The sequence below is a fragment of the Barbus barbus genome (genome assembly GCF_936440315.1).
Source record: "Barbus barbus genome assembly, chromosome: 3".
Taxonomy (NCBI): Eukaryota; Metazoa; Chordata; class Actinopteri; order Cypriniformes; family Cyprinidae; genus Barbus; species Barbus barbus.
The window spans coordinates 26,610,738-26,631,201 of record NC_136731.1 but is presented as its reverse complement, the minus strand read 5'-3'; the positions used below and the strand labels follow the sequence as shown (position 1 = coordinate 26,631,201).

Below are 20,464 nucleotides of genomic sequence, written 5' to 3'. Positions count from 1 at the left end.
AGAACACGTGGATATGTTGTCATTCTCACACTATAATACTGATCTGTGATTTCAGTGATTTGGACTGAGATGGACACTTGCTTCTTGCACTCTGTGTTGCACTTCACTTTTGCTTTAAAAAAGGATTTCAAAGAAATTTGGATTTCATTTGGTTTAATAAAAATATTCTTAAGTAAAATTGTAGATTTTTTGTGTGGGAAATTAATTGTTTAGATTAATTAATTAATCGGAAAATTAGTCGATAGATTAATCGAAATGAAAATAGTCGTTAGTGGCAGCCCTAGAAATTAGGAAACAGTGCTTCGAAGCACCCAAGGTGGTTCCTGACCATTCTTAATAAAAGGGTTCCTCCAGGAACCGTTAAAGTTCCTCAGAGAACCGCCCCTTTTAAAACGGTGCCTTGAGGCTCTACAGAGGGTTCCGCCGGTGTGGCTAAGTGAAGAACCCCAAAAGGTGCCTCCAGGAACCCTTAGTTTTTACAGTGTAATAGCTTATAATAATGTAAATCAATGAAATTTTATAGGCCTAACGGTAGCAGTTGCGTAAAATGCATATAAATTTCAATTGTCACCCAAAAATATGTCTTAGTAAAATGATATTTAAATGCTTAGTTTTACTATCAAAACTCTGTGGTTTTTATTAAGGGGACAAAATTATGCAAAACAATGACTGAGACATTTATTTTATTTTTTTAATGATGTATGGATAATCAAGTAGACTAAACCTAAGTTGCATCAGACCAGTAATGAATTAATAAGTAATATTAATAACAATTTATAGAATTATTCTTAGATTTAGGCTACTTTGTTAAAGATTTCACAGCGTCACATAGCACGACCTTAAAGTTGGCATTTTTAGAATTATACAAAAGGCCTTTTATTTTTTTTAAACAAAAAGTGATCTATCAATCAGAGGGCAGAATATATGAAGAAAATTGTGCACAACAATCATGTGGACGGCGTTGTAGACATCCTTAGAGTAAAAAAAGCTTGAGAACCACTATGAAGGCTAGTCTCTAATATATTCTCAATTAAGGGCCTCTCTGGGAAGCCTCTAAAATTAATTGTGTAAACGTTTTGCAAATCATTTGAAATCATTTCCACTGTAGTGAGAAATAGAGCACCTTTCCCTTTAATTAGAATGCGTGCAGCAGCCAGTGCGCATGCGCACGAAAAGGTGCAACAGTGGCTGGAGAAAAACAACAACATTCATTGGAACAAGGGTGGAACTTCTGGCAGTGCGAGATCACACCAGATTTCACTGATCTAACCCACATCTGAGCCCTTTTCACTTCGGCTTAATCTGTAAATGGTGTCGAGCCCATGAACCTGGCCAGTCAGAGCGGAGAGGCCGGCTGCAGCCAGCTGCTCTTCGCCAACTTTAATCAGGATAACACGTAAGAAAAGAACCACGCTACTGCTGGCCTAGCAGTTAACGTAATCTACACGACAACAGCGCAATGCTGTCAGTATAATCAGCGAATAATTTGCACTGAAGTCGTGCGACGCTTCGGTGGTTATAAAGGGAGCGCTTTCGTTGTGTCGTGTGTCATTTCTCGAGTGCTGTGCAAATAAGGTGATGTGATGATAAAGCGTGCTAACCAGCTAAAACTAGCACTGTTGTTATGCTTTCTGGCTTCTAATTTGGTCTTTCTTAAAAAACAGTTACCCACGATGTGTCAATGCAGTTTTTTAATAAATCAGCAGCACTCAATTTTATCCTGTAAAGTATCGTCAGACAAATTCACTCACGAGACGTGTAGCACTAGCGCCCATGCTAACGAGAAAATTACAAATTTGCTCTTCTGCGAAGCTTTATGCCAGCCTAATTGTGTGAAATCCTAAATACGCGATATAAACTAACATTTGATTGTGTATATATAATTTAGCAAGTGTTAAATGGGGTTGTTCTCTGTGTGTTTATCGAAGTAACTATACAACTACAATAGTAGCTTAAATGTTAGCAACACCAGAATAACCTATGACTTAAAATTGAGCTCCGATTTTGTGGGGGGTTTTTTTTTTTTGGCTGTCTGATTTAAAGTTAGCTGCCTGAAAGATAGTTACTATACTATTTTATTAAAAAAAGAAAGAAAAACGTCTTAACGAATCCAGGAAGCAACGAACCAGCTGTTAGCCAAAGCTTGTTATTTAGACTCCACTGGTGTTTGTGCCACTGTAACCGCTGGCTCACCCCAGTGTTTTTACAGCTAATAACAGCTGCTACATTTAACCACTATAGAAAGTAAACTACTTTAAAATAGTTTTACTGTCTCGTGTCTTTTGAATCTTGAAATGAAAGCAGGCCACCTTACACCACGAGGATTGCAAAATAGCCCTTTTAACACATTTCACCATCAGGTCAACAACCTGTTTTAGTCATTAAGCAAACCAGTAGACCATAAAGAAGTGGATTTGTGTTTTAATCACTTACTGGAGCGTTTCATTATTGTTACCTCTTTGCTTTCCAGATCCCTAGCTGTTGGTACCAAGTCTGGATACAAGTTTTTCTCCTTGTCTTCAGTGGACAAATTGGAACAAATCTATGAATGTAGTAAGTACATTTTGTAGTTATCAATGTCAGCCTCTCATAAGCTATGCAAATCATATTTTGTGTGGCTGCTTATACCTCTGGCATGATACGAGTTGATTGAAGGGGCTGATAATGTCTTTATGCTCTCTCTCTGGAGGTCAGAGATAATCAGGGGTGTACAAACAGTTTGAAAAAAATGTGAGAGACCTTGAAAATTATTAAAACGAATAGTTACGGTCCTGGATGCTGTTTGGCAACATTCCAATGGAACATTCCAGCTGCACTAAAATAGTATCTTTTGAGGCCAGCTAGTAACCTCAATTTAGATTTTTTTTTTATAATTTAGATAAATAGTCAGTAAACAATTATATCTTATAGTGTAAGGATGGCTCAATTTACTTAATAAAATAACATTTAAATATAAAAACATATCCTTATTATATTTCCATTATCGTAATAATGGTTTTATAAAGAGTCAGCACTCAAGTACATGCTGTAAGTCACAGCTGAAGGGCTTGCATGCACACTTTGTGCCTCTCAATGGTCCTAATCTGTGATAAAGCCTGTTTTCCTGTCTTATTGTTTAATCTTCAAATAGTAAGGAGGCCGGATGTAGACATTTCAAGATATCTAGGGATTTGTTATTTTTGCTATGTCCCTGTAGTCCACAGAATGCAGGATGGCTTACAAGTACCTAAATTAATAAATTATTATATATATATATATATATATATATATATATATATATATATATATATATATATAAATGTAACTGTAATATGTTAAAATTCTAAGAATTTTTTTTTAATTCATATTGTCCTGTTTTTGTTATTGAAGACCATACGATTCTTGATTATTATTATTATTTCATCACAAAATGAATCGTGGTTAATTAAATCAAAAGCCCCAGTTTCTGTAAATAAAAATGGTTGAAAAAAAAAACAAAAACAAGCAGCTTAATTGCAGCAGAAATACCAAAACTATATTAGCTTCTATTATCAAGGAAGACTTTGAATAATAAACGGGAAGCCATTGAGTTAAAAATGTTGAGAACCTTTTTATAAACATTATAAATGTTTGCATGAGTGTAGTGCTTAAGACATGCTTTATATTCTCATGTATTTGTGCTCAGCTGACACAGAAGATGTTTGCATCGTGGAGAGATTGTTCTCCAGCAGCCTTGTCGCTATTGTCAGCCTTAAGGCACCTAGGAAGCTGAAAGTCTGTCACTTCAAGAAAGGGACTGAGATATGCAACTACAGCTACTCAAACACTATACTGGCTGTAAAACTAAACAGACAGGCGAGTCAACAAGCATCCATTTCCTGTGACGCATGTTTACAATACTGTGCTTTATTACAAGTGATGAGACTGTATGAGAATGTTGCAGTCTTGCTTTATTTCCACAGAGATTGATAGTGTGTTTAGAGGAGTCACTCTATATCCACAACATTAGGGATATGAAAGTACTACATACCATTCGAGAGACCCCTCCTAATCCTTCCGGTAGGTACCACTGCTTGCCATTAGTGCATCATTGTCAGTGTGATGTTTTTTCCAGACTTTAATGAGGAAGTACATGTAGCAGCTTCTTCTTTCAGAAAGATGTAGTGCTCTATTTATGTTTGGGGAACTGAAAGCATAGGTTTGCAAATGATGTAGCGACTCGTTACTAATGGCCTTGCTGTTATTAGTATTAGCCAGACAGAGGTTTTATTTGTGAATATTAATATGTCACTAAACATTTATAGGACTATGTGCCCTGTCAATCAGTAATGACAACTGTTACTTGGCCTATCTGGGAAGTGCAACAATTGGAGAGGTACAAGTTTTTGACACGGTCAATCTGGTAAGTACTGTTCAGTTTCAATGTTTGCAATAATTATGGTTTGAAGGGATTGTGTTAAGCAAGGTTGGTCAATATGTCTGTATGTGTGATATTCCTACCCAGAGGGCAGCTAACATGATACCTGCCCATGATAGTCCGCTAGCAGCACTGGCGTTTGATGCAAGCGGCACTAAATTGGCCACAGCATCTGAAAAGGTAGAGCGCATTGTGTGTGTGTGTGTGTGTGTGTGTGTGTGTGTGAGAGACACTCATTCAGACTATAATACAGTGGCTACAGTTGTTTGGTTGATAATGGAAATGAATTGTAGCTCCAGTTTTTCCTTTATTTTTTATATATATTTCCTAACTATATGCACTACCATTCAAATGGTTGGGGTTAATACTTTTTTTTAATGAAAGGAGTTTCTTATGCTCACCAAGGCTACATTTATTTAATTTAAAAATAAAGTAAAAGCAGTAACATTGTGTAAAATTATTAGAATTTAAAATACCATTTTTTTTTTACCTTTTTTTACTTTAAAATGTAATTTATACCTGTGATGAACTCTTTATTTATTCCCTACTCAAGAAACATTTCTTATTGTGATCAATGTTAAAAACAGTTGTGCTGCTTAATATTTGTGTGATACATTTTTTAAGGGTTTTTTGTTTCTTTGATGAATAGAAAGTTCAAAAGAACAGCAGTTATTTTGAAATAATCTGCAACATTATAAATATCTTGACTGTCGCTTTTGAGCAATGTACTGCATCCTTGATTGATAAAAGTATCATTTTGCTTTGATTGGTAGTGTTTGCATATTGACCTTCAAGATTTAAAGTGCTGAATAATAGATCAAGAGTTTTAGTTTCTTGTATCCTTCCTAAATGTTAAAATTTTAAACCCTCTTTTCTTGGTATTATTTAGGGCACTGTAATCCGAGTGTTCTCCATTCCAGAGGGCCAAAAGCTCTTTGAGTTCCGGAGGGGAGTAAAGAGGTAGTGAACTATATTGCTGTATTGATACAAAACACCAATAAATATAATAAGCACACAGAGTGAAAACAATGCATTTTCTTGAATTATCCCTCGACAGATGTGTGAGCATCTGTTCCCTCGCCTTCAGTATGGAGGGGCTCTATCTGTCTGCCTCAAGCAACACGGAGACGGTTCATATTTTTAAGTTGGAGACCCAGAGAGAGAAGTCAGTGTAATGATGCCCACTGAAATAAGTGGTTTTCAGACCTTCTTCTCACATCTCAAATACAAAATCTTGTGGATCTGTATATTTTCATTTTTATTGATTAAAATCTTGTTTGAGCAAGATAAAGCCTCCTTCTGATAACAGATCAGCAAGCTGCACTAAAAACAGAACATAGGCATAGCTTTCTATGCAACCAACTCGTGTTTTCCATCTTAGGCCTCAAGAGGAGCCCACTACTTGGACCGGATACTTTGGGAAAGTACTGATGGCTTCCACAACATATCTGCCTGCACACGTAACAGAGATGTTCTCTCAGGGAAGGGCATTTGCCACAGTCAGACTGCCCTTTTCAGGTCATAAGAACATCTGTGCACTGGCCATGTGAGAAAACCATTCAATCTAGAGACTGTAGCTGCTATCAGGATAGACGTGTCTCTGATTATCTTACTTGTGATTTGTTTCTAGAATCCAGAAGATCCCACGGCTGCTGGTGGCTGCAGCAGATGGCTATCTTTACCTATACAATCTGGACCCACAGGAGGGGGGAGAGTGCACACTAATGAAACAGCATAAGTGAGATCCTATGTTTCCAAGCTGAAACAATCTATCAGACTACTAATCTATACACTTATCGTAAAATTTTGGGGTTAAGATTTTAATAGGTTTGTGAAAAAAGCTTTTATGCTCATATAGGCTGTGTTTATTTGATCAGATATGCATACAAACAGTATTATTGTGAAATATAATTACAATTTAAAGTAACAGTTTTATATTTGAAAATATTTTAAAACATAATTCATTCCTGCGATGGCAAAGTAATTTATTCCTGTGAAATGTGCTGAAATATGCTGATTTGGTTGGAAATATTTCTCATCGATGTTGAAAACAGTTGTGCAACTTAATTTTGTGGAAACAGTGATCAATTTTTTCATGATTCTTTGATAAATAGAAAGTTTAAACGAAAAGCATTCATTTGAAATAGAAATCTTTTGTAACATAAATGTCTTGACTGTCACTTCTGATCGATTTAATGCATCCTTGCAGAATAAAAGCATTAATTACTTTCAGAAAAGAATCTTAGTGACCCCAAAATTCTAAACAGTAATTTGTATATACATAGAATATTTTTGTTGATTATTGATTATACTGTACAATTTACTGTGAACCTAAAACAGGTTGACACAAATTATGCATAAAGATGCATTTCCTAATTTACAGGTAGTCTCATTTAATCAGTGTCTTAACTACATTTTAATTCCTCGTGTAAATGTGTTTCGCACCTTAGGTTAGATGGAAGCGCAGAGCCAGCAAATGAAATTCTTGAGCAAACAGCTCACGAGCGGCCACTTGTGGCACAGACCTACAGTGCTGCTGTTGCCAAAGGTACAAAGTTTTCATTTTCACTCAAAGATAGGAACGAATGAAAACGTTAAAATGGCCTTGTATGGCTTTCATTGGCTCAGGTTACAGTGAGGATCAGGGGGCGGTAGGGGGTGCTGGAGTGGAGGATGACATGAACACCCTGCACCTGGACGAAGAGAGCGAGCAGCCTCCGTTAATCCTGGAAACAGACTGAGCTGCTGCCAGTCGTGCCCTGGGCGGAAGATGGAACCGACTGAGTGACATTGCAGAGGGGGGTTTCCTCCTCTGGTGCTGCTATGGACATGTGTGACCTGATAGAGAAAGGGATTAAAAGAGAGATCATTTTAAAGCAAGCCTAGCTGTAGCCTTATTCTGTCTGTTGTTGTGTGTAGATGTTTCCCATTCCCCACCCCTGTGGCTTTATAAAACCTGATGAATATTTCTTTGCTTTCCTTTTTTTTTAATGCCCAGTTATGTCCTTTATCAGACCAAAATATGAAATCCAAGCTGCAGGTGTCACGTTTCTTAGCTTTGCATGTACATGTGCCAAGATTAGAAATTCTAGAAAACCTTTGCTTTCATGTGGATCGTTCTGATGTGTTTGCTGGCCATTTCTCCTCTTGAACTTTGACAAACACTTGTGTGTTTGTGCATTTGTGTCTTTTTCAATTGTGATTGAAAGCGAACTGGCTTGCGCCGCCTGCTACACCACCACACAACTGTGCAGTGTCAGCGTTGTTGAAGTCCCTTACCAATCATCAACATCTGTGGCTGTGCTATGGCACCAAGATGTGAATATTGTCCTGTAATAACAATGTATATGATGTGTTAACATGATGGCCTGGTTACAATTACTGTTTAAACAGTATTTTTAACAGGCTGAGAGGGTTGTTTTTAGTTTTATCTTGAATTACTGCATCTGTATTCACACATGCTTTACAATACTCTCTTCTAATTAATCCCATGCCACATTATGGGTAAATGGGCAATGTGGAAATCAAAACTTTATTTTTGGCTTACCCCTGGTGTCTTCATATGGCCTGATTTTGAAGAAGTTTTATTATTTTAAGTTGCAAACACTTAAGTAACCTCATTAGTAGAACTGATGACTGATGAAGGCATTTAATGTGTTGATTTGAGCCTGTGATGAACGTGGTTTCAAGAGGCCGTCATCAACTTGTTTCTAGGACATTTTTTTAATTATTATTTGTAATGAAAGAATGAATGAAGAAAGTAAGTTGAAGTCATGCCCTGTCTCTTTGATTTATTCTTAATACCAGCAGCTGATGATTGCTCATGAGCCTCATTTTAGGTATGTCCCTATTTTGGAGGCCTCGTCCTTTGCAAAGAGGAAAAGCAGAATATATTTCACTAAAACATCAACCTTTAGTAAAAGGTTGCAGCATTTAGCGTACAAATGGGGTATGTTCTCTCAGACATCCCTGTAGACTGCTGTCTGAACAAACAGGTCACATGGTCTGGCAGTTGAACCAGAACAGGTCAAATGTTTAATATCCAGGGTTCTTTTGAAAAATGAGAGGACCAGGGTTTATGAATGTGATTACCAAATATTCACAAAACGCAATGTTAGCCAGTGTGTCCAAATATGCACACAGGGCAAACAAACAGTATAGGCATTTGGAGATGCTGCCTGATTTCTTGGAGCTTCAAAGGATCCTGAGATCATTTTTATGCATGATTGTGTCTTGAGCGTGTTTTGATGTTGCATATCAACAAATGGCAACGTCAGTAATAAATTGACTTATGTTCTCATCAGCCAATGAGACCTAATCCCCCAAGGCCACTTTAATCTGTTTTCTATTGATTTTTGTAAAAAATGTAAATTGTTCCATAAAGATAAAGATTAAATAAATCCTCTGTCGAAAATGTTTTAGCATCTTTTAGATTGTTTTCCCCATTCCATTCCTTTTTAAATTCAGTTTAGAGAGTGGTGCACTGCTCTTTTATGTTCGTTATACATCTCATAAATATATACATAGAATTGCATTGAAATTATTGAGTTAACACAGGAAGCATTCAGCATGGTAAACCTCAGCAAGTAATCATGTTTATTTTATTAGTTTCAACTGCAGTTTATTAAAAATCCAATGCAAGGTACCTGCACTACTTAAAGAAAAGCAATCTATGACCAGCATATAAATTCAGACAAAATTCAGTTTTTGGTTCATCAAGAACCAGTTTGCTAAATTTCATCAGTATAAAATCCTTAAACCACTAAAACTGTTAATCAAAACATAATCTTGGGAAAAAGTATAGAAAACTGCATTAAAAAAAGATTATGAAAAGGCAAGCAATATAAACGCAGACATTTTGTTCTGATGTCTGCTATGTCTAGACTATCTTTAGGTCCTTCATTGCAGATTCAAGGGTCTGAAACACAGAATTAACAACATAATTATAATCATCTTTTTGCATTTTTGACTACTGCTTAATTATGAAATGCACAAAAGTTCAGCAAGTACCTTTACATCCCAAATAGCCATGCCTCCATCCATACCAGTGGTGCAGAATTTGGCACACTGTGCTTTTCCTCCATTAAGAATTGAGATTTGGCTAAGTGATTAGAAAATTTGCATTAACAGATCATAATATCTATTGTTGTATATTAATGTTTCCAGTCTAAGTATTTTCAGCACCACTAGTGGCAGCAAACAGAATTTAATCTGTTATTGTATCATTTTAATATTTAACAGTCCATACTGTGGTTTTGGGAGTGGAGCTATTTCACCAATAAAAGGCAGAGAGTGTTTGAAACTTATTTTTAAATCCACAGTGGATCATAAATTACAAACTTTCAACTTAAAGGCACAAAGCTGAAAGACTTTGAAAGACTAGGATAGGCCGTACCTGATGCTGTTCTTGTGCACAGACTCCAGGACGGCTTCTTTGCTGTCAGTGGTGGCTTTCTTATCCAGGTTCTGGAAGCGTTCTCTAGCTGTCATGCCCTTCTGAGCACTCTGTTTGGGCACGTCGAGTTTCCCTCCAAAAGACAAGGCTGCTTTGTTCGAATCATAGACAAACAACACAGGGTAGCAGTCATGGCCCTGAGAAAGATATGAAAATGAGGGGTCAGTCTAAACAGATTACTTTGCCATCAAGGACTGACATCTGAAGATACTTACAGCTGCCACTAGGCTGTTCTCAGTAATGAAAGTCACACACAGAAGAGGCAAGGTTTCTGAAGTCAGACTGGTACAGCTGGTGAGATGAAAGGAAATGATTTGGTAAATATGGTTTTTAAAGGTAAGTTTGTGCAGGGCCAGACTTCAAAGGCAATACTCACACAGCAGTCTTTCCTCCCTCAGCCACTGCCACGGTGCTGTCATGGCTGGCCCAGGCCACACGATTCCCGCTGTCCGAGAAACAAACACCGTGTACCCAACCTGAAGATCCAGTAGATTCGAACATGACCTCTCCAAATGGCATTTTAGAGCCCCATGCTGTTGGAGCAGGCTTCTCTTCTACTTCCTTTATGTAAGCAGAAAAGATCCTGGATGGGGAATTAACAAATGGGAAGTTCATATAGCAGCCATATACATAAAAGAGACATAATAATGCAGATAAGATTTAACCCCACCTGCATTTAAAGTCACATGATCCAGCTGCCAAAAGAACGTTATTGGGGTGCCAGTCCAAACAAAGGATGGTGGAGCGGATGGGCTTCTTAATGTGCTTGCATACCCACCTAGCATAATAAGACATAACTTTAAGCATCTTAGAGACACCCAATAAAAACAATTGATTAGTCTGTGTTATTTGACAGTAACTAATGCCTGTTTTGTGGTTCTGAATCAAAGTCCCTTTCAAGGACTGTAGCCTTTGTTCTGAATTCAGCATGTATGAGTGATTCATTAAATCATTCAATCAACTGATTATAAAAAAATTCTTCCAGGAACTAAACAAGTGACGGCTGCTGAATTCTGAACACAACCATCTTAATTCTTTTACCATATCTTTGCAAGGTAGAAATAATAGGAGTTGTATGCTAGTATGGGGTTCTGAATACAGCACATAATGAGTCATATTAACCATTAACATAACTGATTATATTAAAAAAAGAGAGAAAAAAATATATGAGTAAGTCATTAAATAATTAATTCAACTGAATCATTCAAAAGCACTGACTGATTCAGGAATGAATCAAATGAGTGAGTCATAGAATCATTCATTAAACCGATTCCTTCAAAGCTTCATTCAGCAACGCCACCAACTAATTTATCGGTAAATACCGCTCTGCCTTTGTTTGTCTATTCTCCCTCCGCCAATGAAATAGCCTAGTTCTTGAGACTTGTGACTAAAAAGCTATTCATTATTAACTTAGTGTTTATTAAACAACTTTACTGTATTAAAGCAATACCACATTCGCTCTGTTAGTCTATCAGCACGATTATGAATGCCTACGACAGGACTTCACACCAACAACGCGATGGCTTAAATATTTCGTGTTAAATGGTCAGCTGCGGCTCAATGAGAGCCTATCACACCACATGAGTTAATTTAGCGTGTAACCTACTTGGAAATGACTGAATGTGATCACTAAAGAGTCAACGCGGTTGGTGAGTACCAGCATCCTCTGCTCCTATCATTCCAAGCACTGTTTTAAACCGGGTCATTTAAAAATAAGAGAGAGCCCATCTGCCTCATAACATAAGTAGATTAACATTTCTGCCAGAAAAAGCTCACTCTACATCCATTTCTCCTGTTTGATGATACTCACCAGTCATTATCCTGCTCAAAATAGCAGACTGAGATCAGACGTGAGCCACTGCCCACTGCAAATTTGTTTTCTTTAGGAGACCATTTCACACAGCGGGCGGCACGGTTGATCCTGAGAATGACCAGGGTGGGCTTCCATGCATCTCCCTTTAGGGTCCAGACGTATGCATTACGGTCAGTGCCGCAGGTCACAATGCGATTGCTCTCTGGGGCCCAGTCAATGCCTGAGTGATGAGGAAACGGCGTGGATGAGATGGCGTTGGTCACATTAATGCTCTGTGGCTGTGTAGGTCAGATTAACCTTCTAGACTTACCAGTAACCTGGCCATTGTGCTCCTTCAGCACATGGATTTTGTTCCAGCTGCTTCCATCCTTCTTGTAGATATGGACTTCATGGTTATTAGGACACAGTGCAATTTCTAAAGAAAACAAGAATCCAGTGTATAAAATATTCAAAACAAGCATATGACAAATACTTTGGCTGATAACAGCTTAAATATTTAATGTGTATTCTGGTTGCCATCAAGGCAAATGTTTATTCAAGGTTTATTAGTGCCACTTCCTATGGCTAACATAACTCAAATGATAAATAATATCCCTATAACTGTGTGTATTGCTGAGGAGAGGTTGGATTCATGATGGTGGGATATATTTATTCTGATGTACAAAAAAGTAGGTGAAAAATATTCCCATAGACTATCATTGAAATGGACCCCACTTTGCTCTTTTGAGCAATGAAGAATTACCCAAAACACCCTGGAAACCACCTGCAACACCCTGATATTATGGCATGCTAAGAAACTGAGTTTAAGCCTGCAAACATAGTATGTTTCTGCAGAATAGTGTTAAAGAAAATGGGCCTTTCCCAATACCCACACTGCTTTGGGGCAGTATTTGAGGCTATCAAATGTGTATCATCTAATTTGCGAGATGTCGAGGAAAATTTTCCAGTGTAAGTTAAATTAATTAGAGAATGCATCATTTGGTATTGTATTGGTCCAGAGATGTGTAATTTGTAAGTCTACTGCATTTTGCATCTTAATTAGAAGCTCCAGAATTAAATTGTACAGTAGTAGGGACTACTGAACATACATTAATAAATTTATTTTAAAGTGCAATCTATCCAGAAATTTAAAAGTATAATTTAAGCTCTGTAAAAAGTTTACTTGCATTTTACAACACTGTCATAAGTGTGTCCCATCAGGTAATCAAAAGTTCTACATATAAACTTGCAGTCTACACACTAACATGAACACTTGGGCCTAATATTGCAAGTACGTCACATAAGCATTAAGTGGTCAAGTGCAAAGGCTGCAAGTGTGAGTATTGGGAACAGGCCAATTCTGGATTCTGACAGAGCCTCTATTTCCCGCTGCAGCAGATGTGCTCCCACATTTTTCATAGGGGAGCTAGAAAATGTTTTTAACAGCAGCAGTTAAACCTAAAAGTCATTCTCAGCCGTCTCGTTTCCTTGCTGTTGCTCCGCGGTCTGCTGAAGACGTACGGCATCAGCAACAAAGCGCCATTCATGGTAAAACAGGAAGTCTGGGGGGAATTAGCCATTACTGCTTCTCTCATCAGCATGGAAAGAAAAGCAGGGCGGCAGCAGTGAAAAGACACGACTTTGACTTTATATTTTTGCTCTCTTAAGACGGTTTTTTAAACTCTTAAATAAAACATAGTCCTGAATTATTTGGATTTTTGAGAGCACTTCACTTTGATGCCGAAGGACTCTTAACGGCCATCATAAACCACATAAAAACAAGTGTGCATGTGGCATGCATGTTCATGTATGTATTTGTACGTTTCCATAAGATTATGCAGCTTTTCATCCAAACTGTAGGTTTCGGCAAAACAATATAGACATTCAGTAAGGAGCCTGATTTCAAATGTTAAAAGTCAAGTAATATGGGTAACAAGACCATCTCTGTGAGAAAATGTTAAACATTAGCTCATGAAAATAAGTGCACAGTTTAAGTCTCATCAGACTGTTCAGAAGAATCCTCAAAAGGCATATGTGATTCATGATCAGATGAGCTTTGGAGACTGAATCATTTGTGTATTCAGCAGTTATGCTCCCACATGATTACACAGTTCAGATGCTGAAGGATATCTTTAGCCCTAGACACTGGGAACTGCTCCAAAGACATAAGAGATGCTGCGAGTGTGGGAACTTACGAGTTCGGTCCTTGTTCCAGGCATGGCAGCTGATAGGTTCAAGAAGAAAACTGTGATAAGACATGGCTGCTTTTCCTGCAAATTAAATTTGAAGTCATTTTGAGATGAAATGGTAACATTTTTATTTTATTTTAAATTTTATCAAACTACTGCAACATGACTGCTTGTTCACTTCCGTAGACATGCTACTAAAATGGAGAAGTTTTGAACTTCCTATTAAAATTCTTTCCGGGTTTTTGACTCGTCTCAGTTATACTTAAAACAAAAATGGTTTTGCATTTGTAAAAGCTTTTTTTCCACAATGTTTGTAATAAATTAAAACCAGACCAGAAAGGAATGTGACAAAGCCAGATGCTCAACTTACAAGAAAAACACACAAAACACCTCTACTATCTATCATAGTTTCCGTTTAAAACATAACGGTTCTCTCTGCCGAGGGAGTTTGCAAATGTGAGGTAGACCATGTAAAATCTCTCACTACAGCTAAAAAGTCACTGAAACATCCTTTCTAGTTGTCATTCTGCATGTTAGTGCATGTTAGTGAAGCACAAACACTACCACACCTGAAAAACAAACAACAAAAAAAATCTCCCAAATTCAGATAAACAAAACCATGCTTTTCTACTTACCCAGGAAACCGTAAAAAACAGAGATGTGGGGGGATTGACAAAGTCTGCAACAGAAGCCCGAGTTCGTGGACTCTGAGCAGTCAACACAAACGCTGGCTTTGCTCTGAATGAACTAAAGTATTTCCTTAGTCGTTTTTCTCTCCAAATATGCACTACTTCCCCTTCCCTGTTAGAAACATATAACCACTTCCTTGTGTGGGCGGCTGTCTGCTGGTGAGGAGGGTTTGCAGTTCAACTCCCCTTCACGTTCTCTTCGCTTGCATGTTTTTTTTAAACCCTCTGTCTGCAAAGCTGATTTATAGTCACTTGGAATCGTTATGTTACTGTATAACCCAAACTTGGGTTGCAATCTGAGAGCTGTGTATATCTAGTAGCATTTGAAAGCCTAGATGTTTCCTGTTGGCATGAAAAGCAGTCATTCTCAGTGACAGGCATTGAATCAAACAGAAAAAGATGACATTTGCAAATGTTGTTTAGTATACGTCATTTATTTCTAGCAGACCATTTACATAAAATTCTCCTTTTAATTTAACTCCTTTCTGATTCCCCTGGAGACCCAGAACATTTTGATCAACCATCACACACACTGCTGGAGTGCCAGCTTTGGCATAGATTTTTTTTTCTTTTCTTAAAAAACAAACAAAGAAAACAAAGATCCTAACCCCTTTTTCCATTAGTGTTTTTCCATTTTTAAGAGTGTCATACATCAGTTCACACCACTGCTCAGTGCTTTTTTTTTTTTTTAATTTAAAAACTTTCAGAAGTGTTATCGGAAATCTCCTTGTTAGTCTTCAAGCTGCATTGCTTGTGCTGTGTCATGCTAGTTCGTGTAAATTTTACATGATCCGCAGGCCTTGGATTGAAGACTCTAAAGTCTGTGGAAAGAATTAAGTAAACATGGTCATAATTCTAGTTAACCGTGGGATAAAACAGAAGCAAGTTAATGGCATGAAAAGTTTGGCATAATTTCGAAAATATTAAATACAAACCTTGAAATCCCATATGGTCATTGCTCCGTCAATTCCTGTAGTGCAGAATTTGCGACAATCTCTTTTGTCTCCTTCATATATAGACACTTGGCTACAAAGTTAAAAAGAAAAATTAAAAACGGTTGGGCGCAATTTTAAAAATGATGATAATTTAGATGCAAAGTTAGGGGTCAGTAAGACTTTAAATATTTTTGAAAGTCTCTTATGCTCACAAAGGCTGTGTTTATTTGATCAATACAGTAAAAACAGACAGTAATACTGTGAAACTACTTCTCTTTTGAAATGTAATTAATAGGGCTGGGACTTTAACGCGTTAATTTAGATTAATTAATTACACAAAAATAACGCGTTAATTTTTTAACGCATTTTAAATCGCACTTATTTTTGCACCGTGGAACGTTTCTCACTGGATGAGTTTCGGCGGACCGATTATACTAGAGCACCAACTAGCGTTCAGACAAAAACAAACCACAGTGAACATGGACAAAGAAGCTGATGAGACTGCTTTGGTTGGCCCTGTGGATGGGAAATTTAAAAATCCATATGAAAAAACTTACTTCTCATTGTTCTCAGGTCAAATATTTATATGCGATTAATTTCGATTAATTAATTACAAAGCTCTAATTAATTAGATTTTGTTTTTTTTATCGAGTCCCGGCCCTAGTAATTAATTCTTCTGATGGCAAAGCTGAATTTCAGCATCATTACTCCAGTCTTCAGTGCCACATGATTCTTCAGAAGTCATTCTAACATGCTGATTTACAGGTTAAGTAGTGTTTCTTATTTTGTGCTGCTTAATATATTTGTGGAAACCAGGATTTTTTGATGAATAAAGTTCAAATGAACAGCATTTATTTGAAATAGAAATCTTTTGCAACATTGTAAATGTCTTTACTGTCATTTTTGATTAACTGAATTAATTTCCTTTGGAAAAAATGTCTTCCTGACCACAAAATGTACAATTTGGTTGTGTATATATAATTTCCAAATAATTTTTGCCCTACGTGATGCTGTTCTGATGCAGGGTTTCTAGGGTGCTATTGCGGTCCTCAGTGGTGGCCCTCTTGTCCATGTTGCGAAAGCGCTCCATGGCAGAAATGTTGCGCTGGATGCTCTGCTTTGGAATGTCCAACTTGGATATGAAGGTCAAGTTTCCACCATCATCAAAACTGAACAGCATAGGGCAGCAATCGTGACCCTGATGGAAACAAACTCTACATTAGGTCCTAAAAAAAGGCAATCGCCTCTAAAGTACAGCACAACAAACACGTTTCAACCAATAAAAAGTAAAGGCTCTTACTGCTGCCACAATGTTGTTCTCAGAAACAAAAGTCACACTCAGAAGGGCAAGGAATTCTGTCTTCAACTGGCTTGGCCTGCAAAACAAAAGTGTGCTATAAGTCATTAACAAGCATGATGTATTACAAAAAGTCTATCGACAAATCATAAGCAGTTTTTTTTCTAAACACACCAACCATTTCCAATACTCACGTTGAGCTTATTGTGGGGTCCACTACAGTGACAGTGCTGTCATGGCTGACCCAAGCCAGTCTGTTCCCACTGGCTGAGAAACAGACACTGTGAACCCATCCTCCACTTCCTGCCCCGCCAAACTCTGCCATCACCTGCCCAAAGGGCATCTTGGACCCCCATGGGGTTGGAGCTGGTTTCTCATCCACCTCCTTGATGTACGCAGAGAATACCCTAAGAAACAAACATGCAAATATGATTCAGAGCGATAACAAAAGGTTTAATTTTGACATTTACATTGAGGCGTTAACAAGCTTCAATATGCAGTCTCACCTGCATTTGAAGTCACATGACCCAGCTGCCAGAAGCACATTATTTGGATGCCAGTCTAAACTGAGGACAGTTGAACGGATAGGCTTCTTGATGTGTTTACTAACCCACCTTAAAAAAAAAAAAAAATTACATATACAATAGTGTTGTCAAAAGTACCGACCTCGATATCATTCAGTACTGAAATTTTAAAATCGGCCATTCACCGAGCGCTTCATTGATCATTGAAGCCAATCACAGATGTATCTGTTGAGCGCTTGAACATAATGACCAATCAGCGCTGTTTAAGAATCTGCTCAACAGCGCTTTAAAATTTCAGTACCGAATGGTATCGCGGTCGGTACTTTTGACAACACTAATATACAGTCACAAGACCTGAAAAATAAATAAATCAGTGTTGCCCAATATATCAGCTGTGACCTACCAATCATTTTCAGACTCAAAGTAGCAAACAGATATGAGTCGCGCTCCACTCCCCACTGCAAACTTGTTCTCCAGCGGAGACCATTTGACAAACGTGGCAGCACGGTTGATCCTGAGAATAACAAGGGTGGGTTTCCACACGCCGTCCTTTTGACTCCATACATAAGCATTACGGTCAGCTCCACAGGTCACAATACGATCACTTTTAGGAGCCCAATCAATGCCTAGAAAACAACCGTCAACAGGCCATTTCAACAATGTTTGAGAGGAATTTAAAAATGTAACATTCATCTTAGAAATTCAGCTTGCAGGGACTTTTTACCTGTGATGTGCCCATTGTGTTCTTTTAATTCGTGAGCTTTCACCCACTGATTTCCACTTTTCTTGTATATATGGACTTCGTGGTTGTTTGGACTGATAGCAACTTCTGTAATTGAAAAACAATGCGAATGAGGCTTTAGTTCCGAAGTGATAAAAGTATGGGCACAGACAACATCGATGAACAAATGGCAATGAAAATCTTTCTTACGGGTCCTGTCCCGGTTCCACGCGTGGCATGTGATGGGTTCCAACAAAAACTGGTGGAGTGACATTGTCTTCAAATAACGTGCACCTCTGCCTGAAAAGAAACGCAACTATGTTTGATTGATATGCCAGTAATGTCAGAACTACGATTATACTGATTGGTCGAGCGGTGTTCAACAGTTTTGATATGTACATTTATTTATTAGCAGATGGTTTATCCAAAGCAACTTAAAAATTAAGAATTTAGTACAACACTAGAATTTCCCCAGTTGCCAAGACAAATATAAGCAGGGTTTCTCTCACTGGTGTGATTGTGCAGGAATGATTACAAACACTAGGAGGACCGATCCACTAGTACAGGCTGATCCAGTCCGGTTTTGATTGGTGATAAGTAAAGCTCGATGTTTGGGCTTCTTTTGAACTATTTTACTTGTAGAGAACACGTATAGGAACTAACTGAACAAATTTAGTCTGAAATGCATGTTAATTTACATTAGTTACATGCTTATTTTGAGTTTAATTTTTTTTTTAAAGTATCAAACTCGCAATCGTGGATAATAAAGCACTCTGGATTTAGTTGATAAATAGCTTAATTCGTGTCAGAAACGATGAAAACCAGCAATGACAAACTGGCAAGCCGGGTCTAAATCACAGCCCTCAAGTGTTACATCCCCAACTAAATCTGCACTGTTTTCGTCCATAAACATATACTAAAGCAAAAATGGCCTGTTCAGCCAGCAAAACCAGATGACGTCTGTCAGTTCCCGGTTTTAGGGCGTGGGTGAGGCAGATCATCAATATCTGATGCCATAGGCTTCTGTTCGCGAGCTGCCTGCCTGCTACATTAGCCGACAGCTAACGCGAAAAACTGAGTACATGCCAGTAAAATTACGCGGAAAGCCGGAAAAGAGAGTCCGGGTTTAAAGATAAAGGTCTGTAGTATCGTATATAAACCGTGAACACTGTTATAACGCGAGTGAAGTTACAGAAATGTTCGTGGTGTGTTAGATTTGAGGATAAGGAAGGCCTTGCTCAAGATGCCGGCTCAGTCCGCTCCCTGCTGTCGGGAAAAGGCATGACACGGGCCTCGTTTACCTGAACCGATGCTCCACTTCTTGTGGAAATGTTCGCGATGATGTTGGCTCTCGGGTGTTCAGCTGGTGGACGGACTTGAATTCGCGGACTCTGGACAGTCGACACGAATTCACTCCGACTGCTCTCTTCTCGCTCCCTGATTTGGGCCTGTCAAGGAATCCAGGAAATGGCACGCAGCTCAGCGCGCATGCGTACGCACGGCAAGCGGTGGGCGTGTCCGTATGCACTCAGCGCAATTCATTCAAGACACAAAAGTGAGGGCTGGCACTGTGTGAGCAGGCCTCGGTTCGAGGGACTAGTGTGCAGCTTTTGCTCTTAGGCGGGATAAGATTGATCATTTTATTATATTATAGCGCTTGAAGGGATAGTTCACCCAAAAATGAAAATTCTGTCATTAATTGCTCACCCTCATGTTGGTCCAAACCTACAGTCTATGATGTAAACAGTAAGACCTTCGTTCATCCTCGGAACACAAAATAATATATTTTTGATGAAATCTGAGAGTTTTCAGACCCTCCATAGACACAAATAGTGTTGTTGGCATGAAGCGGAAGCAAGTGCATGCGTGATACTCTCTCCACAATGGCGGCGCACCGCTGCAGACGGGATGAGGAGATGAATTGTTGAATAAAGTCATTATTTTTGTTTTCTTTGAGCACAAAAAGTATTCTCTTAGCTTCATAGAATCACGGTTGAACCACTGAAAAAAAAAAACGGTTGAACGGTTGAACCACTGAAAAAAAAAAAAAAAAAAACTGCACTGTTCAACAACCTGTCTGCACTCCTCACTCACAATGTTTTTTATTTCCTGCTATTTGCACATTCCCTTGCACATTTCTACCTCCGGATGCCGTGAAGGTCATCACTACTTACATACCTCTCTTTATAATGCACCTTCTGTTTATATTTCCTTGCAACCTAAATCGTATGTACAGTCATTTGCACTGAGCTAGTCTCTCCCCATCTACCTCATAACTTGCACTATATGTCATAAAACAATGTCTATACACATTTTTTTATATCTATTTATAAACCTGTTATTTGCACTACTGGTTAGATGCTAACTGCATTTCATTGGCTCTGTACTTGTACTCTGCACAGTGACAATAAAGTTGAATCTAATCTAATCTAATCTGATGGACTATTTTACCGATGGCCTTCCTTG

The 20,464-nt window shown here is 38.2% G+C and overlaps 3 protein-coding genes across 4 annotated transcripts; 1 reads left to right on the top strand and 2 right to left on the bottom strand.

Moving 5' to 3' along the window:
* The first annotated feature begins 1,155 nt into the window (after window positions 1–1,155).
* LOC306855575 (WD repeat domain phosphoinositide-interacting protein 2) lies at window positions 1,156–8,806 on the top strand. Of its 2 annotated transcripts, none has more exons than XM_079394339.1 (12): window positions 1,156–1,396; window positions 2,471–2,553; window positions 3,665–3,834; window positions 3,942–4,038; window positions 4,284–4,381; window positions 4,484–4,576; window positions 5,286–5,356; window positions 5,454–5,561; window positions 5,778–5,942; window positions 6,027–6,134; window positions 6,847–6,944; window positions 7,025–8,806. In XM_079394339.1, exons 1-12 carry the CDS (start codon window positions 1,323–1,325, stop codon window positions 7,135–7,137), a joined length of 1,278 nt encoding a protein of 425 aa, XP_079250465.1. In that variant the 5' UTR covers window positions 1,156–1,322; the 3' UTR covers window positions 7,138–8,806. The 2 variants fall into 2 exon arrangements, with proteins under 2 accessions (XP_079250465.1, XP_079250464.1); XM_079394338.1 differs by having other exon boundaries at window positions 1,165–1,396; window positions 5,454–5,567.
* Window positions 8,807–8,964: 158 nt separating this feature from the next.
* LOC306855599 (actin-related protein 2/3 complex subunit 1B-like) lies at window positions 8,965–14,863 on the bottom strand. Its single transcript, XM_079394373.1, has 10 exons — window positions 14,468–14,863; window positions 13,839–13,913; window positions 11,975–12,079; window positions 11,662–11,884; window positions 10,522–10,629; window positions 10,228–10,434; window positions 10,067–10,142; window positions 9,792–9,988; window positions 9,407–9,497; window positions 8,965–9,314 (listed from the first exon to the last, which is right to left on the bottom strand). Exons 2-10 carry the CDS (start codon window positions 13,900–13,902, stop codon window positions 9,276–9,278), a joined length of 1,110 nt encoding a protein of 369 aa, XP_079250499.1. The 5' UTR covers window positions 13,903–13,913; window positions 14,468–14,863; the 3' UTR covers window positions 8,965–9,275.
* A 72-nt stretch (window positions 14,864–14,935) lies between these two features.
* LOC306855588 (actin-related protein 2/3 complex subunit 1A) lies at window positions 14,936–19,498 on the bottom strand. Its single transcript, XM_079394360.1, has 10 exons — window positions 19,300–19,498; window positions 18,209–18,298; window positions 18,002–18,106; window positions 17,681–17,903; window positions 17,260–17,367; window positions 16,948–17,160; window positions 16,757–16,832; window positions 16,461–16,654; window positions 15,457–15,547; window positions 14,936–15,342 (listed from the first exon to the last, which is right to left on the bottom strand). Exons 2-10 carry the CDS (start codon window positions 18,270–18,272, stop codon window positions 15,304–15,306), a joined length of 1,113 nt encoding a protein of 370 aa, XP_079250486.1. The 5' UTR covers window positions 18,273–18,298; window positions 19,300–19,498; the 3' UTR covers window positions 14,936–15,303.
* Window positions 19,499–20,464: the final 966 nt, after the last annotated feature.